Here is a 10,674-nt window from a genome sequence, read left to right on the forward strand (position 1 = left end):
TGGTGCCCCAAGGAAAAGGGGGGCTGATGGGGGGACTGTGAATTTCTGGGTCCCAAAAGGAGGTCCCAAAAAGGGGGTTTGGAAGAGGGTGCTGTGTCCCAAAAAAGGGCTCCCAAGAAAAAGGGGGGGCTCATTAGGGAGTCTGAATGTCTGGGTCCCAAAATGGGGGTCCCCGGGGGTGGGTCCTGAAAAAGAGAGTCTGAAAAATCCCATTATTTCTGAGGTGTTCCAAAAAGGGGTGTCCCAGGAGGTGGGTGCTGAAAAAGGGGAGCCCAAAAATCTGGGTCCCAAATGGGGGGGTCCCAAGAGGTGGCTCCAAAACGGGGGGTTTGAGAGAGGGTGGGATGTCCCAGATATGGATGTCTCGAGATGTGGGTGCTGAGAAAGGGGAGCCCAAACATCTGGGTCCCAAATGGGGGGTCCCAAAAATGTGGGGGGCTGCAAAGGAGGTGGGGTGTTCTAAAAAGGGGTGCCCCAAGAAAAAGGGGGGCTGATGGGGGGACTGTGAATTTCTGGGTCCCAAAAAGGGGGTCCCAACAGATGGGTCCCAAAAAAAGGGGGTCTGGAAGAGGGTGGGGTGTTCTAAAAATGGGTGTCCCAAGAGGTGGGTGCTGAAAAAGGGGAGCCCAAAAATCTGGGTCCCAAAAATGTGGGGGGCTGCAAAGGAGGTGGGGTGTTCTAAAAAGGGGTGCCCCAAGGAAAAGGGGGGCTGATGGGGGGACTGTGAATTTCTGGGTCCCAAAAAGGGGGTCCCAAGAGGTGGCTCCTAAACGGGGGGTTTGGAAGAGGGTGGGATGTCCCAAATATGGATGTCTCGAGATGTGGGTGCTGCCCAAACATGTGGGTGCCAAAAGAGGCCCCAGCTGTCAGGAGAAGGGCACGTTTTGGGGGGCATCAGCCGTGCCAGGCTGGCCGTGCCCCTGAGGCAGCCCTGGTGCTGCAGGGGTGCAGGCCCTGGTGCTGGAGGTGCAGGAGATCAGGAGGATCCGGGCCAGGATGGCCCAGCAGCAGCTGAGCCCTCAGCAGCTCCCGTACCGCGACATGGAGCGGCTGCGCCAGGTCAGCGGGGACACCGTGTCACCTGTGCCTGACCCCTGTGTCACCTGTGCCACCTCTGTGTCACCTGTGCCTCATCTGTCACCTGTGACACCTCTGTGTCACCTGTGCCTCATCTGTGTCACCTGTGCCACCTCTGTGTCACCTGTGCCCCATCTGTGTCACCTGTGCCTGACCCCTGTGTCACCTGTGCCTCATCTGTGTCACCTGTGCCCCATCTGTGTCACCTGTGCCTGACCCCTGTGTCACCTGTGCCACCTCTGTGTCACCTGTGCCCCATCTCTGTGTCACCTGTGCCTCATCTGTGTCACCTGTGCCCCATCTGTGTCACCTGTGCCTCATCTCTGTGTCACCCGTGCCCCATCTGTGTCACCTGTGCCTCACCCCTGTGTCACCTGTGCCTGACCCCTGTGTCACCTGTGCCACCTCTGTGTCACCTGTGCCTGACCCCTGTGTCACCTGTGCCTCATCTGTGTCACCTGTGCCTGACCCCTGTGTCACCTGTGCCTCATCTGTGTCACCTGTGCCTCATCTGTGTCACCTGTGCCCCATCTCTGTGTCACCTGTGCCTGACCCCTGTGTCACCTGTGCCTCATCTGTGTCACCTGTGCCTCACCTCTGTGTCACCCGTGCCTCATCTGTGTCACCTGTGCCTGACCCCTGTGTCACCTGTGACACCTCTGTGTCACCTGTGCCTCATCTCTGTGTCACCTGTGCCCCATCTGTGTCACCTGTGCCCCATCTCTGTGTCACCTGTGACACCTCTGTGTCACCTGTGCCTGACCCCTGTGTCACCTGTGCCTCATCTGTGTCACCTGTGCCCCATCTCTGTGTCACCTGTGCCTCACCTCTGTCACCTGTGACACCTCTGTGTCACCTGTGACACCTCTGTGTCACCTGTGCCCCATCTGTGTCACCTGTGCCTCATCTCTGTGTCACCTGTGACACCTCTGTGTCACCTGTGCCCCATCTGTGTCACCTGTGCCTCATCTCTGTGTCACCTGTGACACCTCTGTGTCACCTGTGCCTCACCTCTGTGTCTCCTGTGCCTCACCTGTGCATCACCTCAGCCTTAGCTCCCCTCTGCTTCTCCTCAGCCTCATCTCTGCCTCATCTCTCATTTCCCCCCCCTTTTTCCCCCCCTTTTTCCCCCCCTTTTTTTCTCCCCTCTTTTTTCCCCGCCATTTTCCCCCCCTTGTTTTCCCCTCTTTTTTCCCCCCCTTTTCCCCCCCCTTTTTCCCCCCCTTTCCCCCCCTTTTTCCCGCCCTTTTTTTCCCGCCCTTTTTTTCCCCCCCCTTTTTCCCGCCCTTTTTTTCCCCCACCTTTTTTCCCCCCCCTTTTTTCCCGCCCTTTTTTCCCGCCCTTTCCCCCCTCCGCCCCCTTTTTTTGCCCCTTTCTGCCCCCCTTTTCCCCCATCTCTGCCCCTCTGGGCCCCCTTTCCCAGCCAGCCCGGGGAGGGGGGAATTTGGGGGAATTTTGGGGTTTTTTGGGGGTTTTTTGGAGGCGGGTGCTGACGCTGTCCCCCCGTCCCCGGGGCAGTTCCGCAGGGACGTGCTCAAGGCCATTCCCATCGGGATCATCGCCATCCCCCCCTTCGCCAACTTCCTGGTGCTGCTGCTCATGTGAGTACCCAGCACCCCTGGGCCACAAATTCCCTGAAATTTGGGGTTTTTAGGGGCAAAAAAATTTCCCTCCCTGAATCCCTTCTCCTGCCTCTCCCCAGGTATTTCTTCCCCCGGCAGCTCCTGATCAGGCACTTCTGGACGCCCAGGCAGCGGCTGGAGTTCCTGGACGCGTACGACCGCCGCCGCCGGGCCTCGCACGGGGCCGTGCTGCGGGCGCTGGCGCAGGCAGCGCGCTCCCTGCCCGAGGCACGGCCCCAGCAGCTCCTGCTGCAGCTCTGCGAGCAGGTCTGTGCCCCTCCACTGCCACACTGGCTTCTGGTTTGAAAGGAAAATCAGTGGGAGACTGCGAGTCAGAAATAGGATTTGTTAGGAAAGGGAAAAAAAATCAAAATGTGCGCGATAATAGAAAAGAAAAACCGCTGGCAGAGTTAGTTACGCCCAAGGTGAACCCAAAATGGTCACAAAAGAAAGACCAGTGACAGAGTTAGTTACACCCAAGGTGAACCCAAAATGGTCACAAAATGAACCCAAGGTGAACCCAAAATGGTCACAAAATGAACCCAAGGTGAACCCAAAATGGTCACAAAAGAAAAACCACTGACAGAGTTAGTTACGCCCAAGGTGAACCCAAAATGGTCACAAAAGAAAAACTACTGATAGAGTTAGTTACACCCAAGACGAACCCAAAATTGTCACGAGATTAATCAAAATGGTCACAAGATGAACCTAAAATGGTCAAAAAATGAGCCCAAAAAGGTCACAAAAGAAAAACTACTGACAGGGTTAATTAATTACACCCAAGATGAACCAAAATGGTCACAAAATGAACCCAAAATGGTCACAAAATGAACCCAATATGGTAAAAAACTGAACCATGATGAGCCCAAAATGGTCAAAAAATGAACCCAAAGGTTCACAAAATGATCCCAGGACGAACCAAAATGAACCCAAAATGGTCACAAAATGAACCCAAAGGTTCACAAAACAAACCCAAGATGAACCAAAATGAACCCAAAATGGTCACAAAATGAACCCAAGATGAACCCAAATGGCTCAAAATGAACCCAAGATGAACCCAAATGGCACAAAATGAACGCAAAATGATCCCAAGGTGAACCAAAGTGGTCACAAAATGAACCCAAGGTGAACCAAAATGGTCACAAAATGAACCCAAGATAAACCCAAATGGCACAAAATGAACCCAAAATGAACTAAAAGGGTCACAAAGTGCACGCCCGGTCATGGGGTCTCTCACTTTTATAAGTTCTGCTCCATTAGCCTATTGCAGTTAATTGTCCAATTACAGCTTTAGGTTATGAATTCCCATCCTTCTTGTTTTTCTCTCCTCAATTCACCATTATTTATGCTCTTGGGCCTGAAATTTGGATTATTTCCGCTTGGTCCCCAGCTAGAGCAGGAATTGTTTTGTCTCCCTACTATGAACAGAGCTCCCCATCCCATAATATGAAACCCACACCCACTAAAGCAACACAAAATGTGAAAAACGCCTCGAACCCGAGGCCTTGACGTGTCTGAGGTGTCACCTGTGCTCTCCTGGGGCTCTTCCAGGTGCAGGGAGGTGCCCGGCCCCACCTGGCGCAGCTCCTGGCTGTGAGGAGTTCGTTCTCGGGCTCTCTGCTGGTCCTCAACAGGCTCCAGGTGGATCACGTGGTGAGTTCAGGGGTTCACCCGCCCAGGTGTGCCCCAAAACCAGCCCAGGGAAAGCTGCAGAGGTGGCCTGGGCGGGGCAGGGGGGGAATCCCCATTTCTGGGTTGGTATCCCCATCCTGGGTTGGGATCCCCCTCCCTGGTTTGGGATCCCCATTCCTGGGTTGGGATCCCCATTCCTGGTTTGGGATCCCCATCCCTGGTTTGGGATCCCCATTTCTGGGTTGGGATCCCCATCTCTGGTTTGGGATCCCCATCTCTGGGTTGGGATCCCCATCTCTGGTTTGGGATCCCCATTCCTGGTTTGGGATCCCCATCTCTGGTTTGGGATCCCCATTCCTGGTTTGGGATCCCCATCCCTGGTTTGAGATCCCCATCCCTGGTTTGGGATCCCCATTCCTGGTTTGGGATCCCCATTCCTCATTTGGGATCCCCATCCCTGGTTTGGGATCCCCATCCCTGGTTTGAGATCCCCATCCCTGGTTTGGGATCCCCATTCCTGGTTTGGGATCCCCCTCCCTGGTTTGGGATCCCCATTCCTGGTTTGGGATCCCCCTCCCTGGGTTGGGATCCCCATCCCTGGGTTGGTATCCCCATTCCTGGTTTGGGATCCCCATCCCTGGTTTGGGATCCCCATTCCTGGTTGGGATCCCCATCCCTGGTTTGGGATCCCCATTCCTGGTTGGGATCCCCATTCCTGGTTTGGGATCCCCATTCCTGGGTTGGGATCCCCATCTCTGGGTTGGGATCCCCATTCCTGGTTTGGGATCCCCATCCCTGGGTTGAGATCCCCATTCCTGGGTTGGGATCCCCATCTCTGGGTTGAGATCCCCATTCCTGGTTTGGGATCCCCATTCCTGGTTGGGATCCCCATTCCTGGTTTGGGATCCCCATTCCTGGTTTGGGATCCTCATTCCTGGGTTGGGATCCCCATCTCTGGGTTGGGATCCCCATCCCTGGTTTGGGATCCCCCTCCCTGGTTTGGGATCCCCATTCCTGGTTGGGATCCCCATTCCTGGTTTGGGATCCCCATTCCTGGTTTGGGATCCTCATTCCTGGTTGGGATCCCCATCTCTGGGTTGGGATCCCCATCCCTGGTTTGGGATCCCCATCTCTGGTTTAGGATCCCCATTGTTTGGGATCCCCCTCCCTGGTTTGGGATTCCCATCCCTGGTTTGGGATCCCCATTCCTGGTTTGGGATCCCCATCCCCTGTTTGGGATCCCCATCTCTGGGTTGGGATCCCCATCCCTGGTTTGGGATCCCCATTCCTGGTTTGGGATCCCCATCCCTGGTTTGGGATCCCCATTCCTGGTTTGGGATCCCCATCCCTGGTTTGGGATCCCCATCTCTGGTTTGGGATCCCCCTCCCTGGTTTGGGATCTCCATTCCTGGGTTGGGATCCCCATTCCTGGGTTGGGATCCCCATTCCTGGGTTGGGATCCCCATCTCTGGGTTGGGATCCCCATCTCTGGTTTGGGATCCCCATTCCTGGTTTGGGATCCCCATTCCTGGTTTGGGATCCCCCTCCCTGGTTTGGGATCCCCATTCCTGGTTTGGGATCCTCATTCCTAGGTTGGGATCCCCATCTCTGGTTTGGGATCCCCATCTCTGGGTTGGGATCCCCATCTCTGGTTTAGGATCCCCATTGTTTGGGATCCCCCTCCCTGGTTTGGGATTCCCATCCCTGGTTTGGGATTCCCATTTCCTGGTTTGGGATCCCCATCTCTGGGTTGAGATCCCCATCCCTGGTTGGGATCCCCCTCCCTGGTTTGGGATCCCCATTCCTCATTTGGGATCCCCATTCCTGGTTTGGGATCCCCCTCCCTGGTTTGGGACATCCCAGCAGCCTTTTCCCCCCGCATTCCCAGAGGAGCAGCTTTCTCCTCCCCTGCATTTCCAGAATGTTCTGGGCAGTTCTGGTGGTGCTTCAGCAGAACCACAGCTGGCCCTGCAGGAGGGATGAGCCACCGCTCAAGTTTCTAAAATTTCAGATCTGAGCTTGCTGTATCGAAAACAATCCCTGTGCTTCTTCTGTCCATCGTTCCAAGGGAGGGGGGCAGAGCCCTTGGACATGGATTTCATCCCAATCCCCTCCTCCCCCTGGGGCAGGACACCTGGCTGGGCGGGAGGGTGGGCGAGGGGAGCTGCAGCCACCGCCCGGTGCCCCTTGTCCCGCAGAGAGCCCTGAGCCGGGTGCTGTTCCTGACCCCGCACCTGCCGGCCTTCGTCCTGCGGCGCCGCCTGCGCAGCCACGTCCTGGAGATCCGGCAGCTGGACCGCGCCCTGCTGCGCCTGGGGCTGGGGCAGCTGAGCGAGGAGGAGCTGCGGGCGGTGAGCGCGGCACAGCACACCTGTGCCAGCCTGGGGGGCACCTCATGGGGCGCCTGGGGCTGGGGCAGCTGAGCGAGGAGGAGCTGCGGGCGGTGAGCATGGCACGGCACACCTGTGCCAGCCTGGGGGGCACCTCATGGGGCACCTCATGGGGCACCTCATGGGGCACCTGGGGCTGGGGCAGCTGAGCGAGGAGGAGCTGCGGGCGGTGAGCATGGCACGGCACACCTGTGCCAGCCTGGGGGGCACCTCATGGGGCACCTCATGGGGCACCTCATGGGGCACCTGGGGCTGGGGCAGCTGAGCGAGGAGGAGCTGCGGGCGGTGAGCATGGCACGGCACACCTGTGCCAGCCTGGGGGGCACCTCATGGGGCACCTCATGGGGCACCTCATGGGGCACCTCATGGGGCACCTGGGGCTGGGGCAGCTGAGCGAGGAGGAGCTGCGGGCGGTGAGCACGGCACAGCACACCTGTGCCACCTGGGGGCACCTCATGGGGCACCTCATGGGGCACCTCATGGGGCACCTGGGGCTGGGGCAGCTGACGGAGGAGGAGCTGCAGGCGGTGAGCATGGCACAGCACACCTGTGCCAGGCGGGGGCACCTCATGGGGCACCTCATGGGGCACCTCATGGGGCACCTGGGGCTGGGGCAGCTGACGGAGGAGGAGCTGCGGGCGGTGAGCGCGGCTGTGCCACCTGTGCCACCTGGGGGCACCTCATGGGGCACCTGGGGCTGGGGCAGCTGACGGAGGAGGAGCTGCGGGCGGTGAGCGCGGCCGTGCCACCTGGGGGCACCTGGGGGGCACCTCATGGGGCACCTGCAGGGCGTTGGGGCACCTCGGGTGGCACCTGCAGGGCTGTTTCCACATCTCCCTGTCCTTGAGGGGTTCTGGTGGGTGCTGGGTGTCTGTGTGTCCGTCCTGACGGTGTCCATGTGTCCGTCCTGACGGTGTCCGTGTGTCCGTCCTGACGGTGTCCGTCTGTCCATCCATGACCGTGTCCGTGTGTCCATCCCTGACCATGTCCGTGTGTCCATCCCTGACTGTGTCTGTGTGTCCATCCCTGACCGTGTCCATGTGTCCGTCCTGACCGTGTCTGTGTGTCCATCCCTGACGGTGTCCATGTGTCCATCCCTGACGGTGTCTGTGTGTCCATCCCTGACCATGTCCGTGTGTCCATCCCTGACTGTGTCTGTGTGTCCATCCCTGACTGTGTCTGTGTGTCCATCCTGAACGTGTCCGTGTGTCCGTCCTGACCATGTCTGTGTGTCCATCCCTGACAGTGTCCATGTGTCCGTCCTGACCGTGTCTGTGTGTCCATCCCTGACGGTGTCCGTGTGTCCATCCCTGACGGTGTCCGTGTGTCCATCCCTGACCATGTCTGTGTGTCCATCCCTGACGGTGTCCGTGTGTCCATCCCTGACCATGTCTGTGTGTCCATCCCTGACGGTGTCCGTGTGTCCATCCCTGACCATGTCTGTGTGTCCATCCCTGACGGTGTCCGTGTGTCCGTCCCTGACGGTGTCCGTGTGTCCATCCCTGACGGTGTCCGTGTGTCCATCCCTGACCATGTCTGTGTGTCCATCCCTGACGGTGTCCGTGTGTCCATCCCTGACCATGTCTGTGTGTCCATCCCTGACGGTGTCCGTGTGTCCATCCCTGACCATGTCTGTGTGTCCATCCCTGACGGTGTCCGTGTGTCCATCCCTGACCATGTCTGTGTGTCCGTCCCTGATGTGTCCGTGTGTCCGTCCTGACGGTGTCCGTGTGTCCATCCCTGATGTGTCCGTGTGTCCATCCCTGACGGTGTCCGTCTGTCCCTGACGGTGTCCGTGTGTCCATCCCTGACCATGTCTGTGTGTCCATCCTGACGGTGTCCGTCTGTCCCTGACGGTGTCCGTGTGTCCGTCCTGACGGTGTCCGTGTGTCCCCAGGCCTGTTACCTGCGTGGGCTGAACTCCACTCCGCTGGGCCGGGCGCAGTGCCAGGCGTGGCTGGAGCAGTGGCTCAGGCTCTCCTGCCAGCTCCAAGGTACCCAAAGCCTTCCCTGGGCACGGGGGTGGCACTGCGGGGTGGCATTGTCACCATCGGGGCTCAGCCCTGTCACCTGTGCAGAGTCTGTGCCCGTGTCCACTCCTGTGCCCTCCATGCCCGCCCCACTGCCCATCCCAGTGCCCACCCCAGTGCCCATCCCAGTGCCCATCCCTGTGCCCATCCCTGTGTCCAACCTAGTGCCCCCTTTGTGCCCATACCAGTTTTCCTTCCGGTGCCCATACCAGTGCCCCCCCTGTGCCCATCCCAGTGCCCATCCCAGTGCCAGCCATGCCCATCTCAAGTGCTCCCCCCATTCCCATCCCAGTGCTCCCAGTGCCCATCCCATTCTTGCCCCATGCCCATCCCAGTGCCCCCTGTGCCCATCCCAGTGCCCCCTGTGCCCATCCCAGTGCTCCCTGTGCTTATCTCAGTGCCCATCCCAGTGCCCATCCCAGTGCTCCCAGTGCCCATCCCAGTGCCCATCCCAGTGCTCCCAGTGCCCATCCCAGTGCCCATCCCAGTGCCCATCCCAGTGCCCCTGTGCCCATCCCTGTGCTCCCCATGCCCATCCCAGTGCCCCTGTGCCCATCCCAGTGCCCATGCCAATGCTGCCCAGTGCCCCCCAGTTCTGCCCAGTCCACCCAGAATCCCCTCCATGCCCATCCCAGTGCTCCCAGTCCACCCAGGGCCCATTCCATGCCCACTCCAGCCCCCCCAGTGCCCCCCAGTGCCAGTCCCAGCTCTCCCAGTGCCACTCCCCTGCCAGCCCCAGTGCTCCCAGTGCCCCCAGTGCCCATGCCAGTCCCTCACAGTGCCCCCAGTGCCACTCCCACCCCAGTCCCAGCTCTCCCAGTCTGCCCAGTGCCCCCCAGCGCTGCCCAGTCCACCCAGAACCCCCCAGTGCCCACCACAGCACCCCCAGTGCCCCCCAGTGCCACTCCCATACCAGTCCCAGCTCCCCCAGTGCCCCCAGTGCCAGTCTCACCCCAATCCCAGCTCCCCCAGTGCCCCCAGTGCCACTCTCGCCCCAGTCCCAGCTCTCCCAGTGCCCCCCAGTGCTGCCCAGTCCACCCAGAACCCCATCCATGCCCATCCCAGTGCCCCCAGTGCTCCCAGTGCCCGTGCCAGTCTCTCCCAGTGTCCCCCAGTGCCACTCCCACCCCATCCCATGCCCCCCCCAGTGCCCCCATGCCAGTCCCAGTGTCCCCAGCCCCTTCAGTGCCAGTCCCACCCCATCCCATGCCCCCAGTGCCCCCATGCCAGTCGCTCACGGTGCCCCTGTGCCCCCGCAGCCTCGGAGGCCTCTCTGCTGGCACACAGCATGGTCCTGCTGGCCCTGGAGCCGTGCCAGCCCCCGAGGGACAGCCCCGCGTGACCGGAGGGTGACAGGGTGGCACCCGTCCGTCCTCCCCCCAGCTGGCACTGCCACAGTGACTCAGAGGTGACAGGGTGGCACCTGTGTGTCGTCCCCTCCAGGTGGCACTGCCGTGGTGCCCTGAGTGACCGGGCACTGACAGGTGACACCTGCACGTGCCCCCCGGACTGTGCCGCCATGGTGCCCCGCGTGACCAGAGGGGTGGCAGGGTGGCACCTGCGTGTCCCCTCTCCAGACTGTGCCACCATTGTGCCCCCAGTGACCTGGCAGTGACAGGGTGGCACCTGCGTGTCCCCTCTCCAGACTGTGCCACCATTGTGCCCCCAGTGACCTGGCAGTGACAGGGTGGCACCTGCGTGTCCCCTCTCCAGACTGTGCCACCATTGTGCCCCCAGTGACCTGGCAGTGACAGGGTGGCACCTGCGTGTCCCCTCTCCAGACTGTGCTGTGACAGTGACCCAGCGAGGGTGGCACCTGCCTGTGCCCCCACCCCAGCTGGCACTGCCACAGTGCCCTGAGTGCCCCGGGGGGTGACAGGGTGGCACCTGCGTGTCCCACCCCCACCAGACTGCGATGCCATG

The 10,674-nt window shown here is 60.0% G+C and overlaps 1 protein-coding gene across 1 annotated transcript in view; it reads left to right on the forward strand.

The window, feature by feature from the left end:
• Positions 1-10,424, forward strand: part of LETMD1 (LETM1 domain containing 1) — a 14,297-nt gene extending 3,873 nt beyond the window's left edge. Inside the window, exons 5-11 of the mRNA XM_063179232.1 lie at positions 944-1,059; positions 2,596-2,678; positions 2,780-2,966; positions 4,251-4,352; positions 6,530-6,682; positions 8,619-8,715; positions 10,011-10,424. Of these exons, the coding sequence (XP_063035302.1) occupies positions 944-1,059; positions 2,596-2,678; positions 2,780-2,966; positions 4,251-4,352; positions 6,530-6,682; positions 8,619-8,715; positions 10,011-10,093 (821 nt within the window). The 3' untranslated portion in view covers positions 10,094-10,424. The remainder of the gene's footprint in view (positions 1-943; positions 1,060-2,595; positions 2,679-2,779; positions 2,967-4,250; positions 4,353-6,529; positions 6,683-8,618; positions 8,716-10,010) is intronic.
• The last annotated feature ends 250 nt before the right edge of the window (positions 10,425-10,674 follow it).

Source organism: Melospiza melodia, chromosome 31 (genome assembly GCF_035770615.1).
Source record: "Melospiza melodia melodia isolate bMelMel2 chromosome 31, bMelMel2.pri, whole genome shotgun sequence".
Taxonomy (NCBI): Eukaryota; Metazoa; Chordata; class Aves; order Passeriformes; family Passerellidae; genus Melospiza; species Melospiza melodia.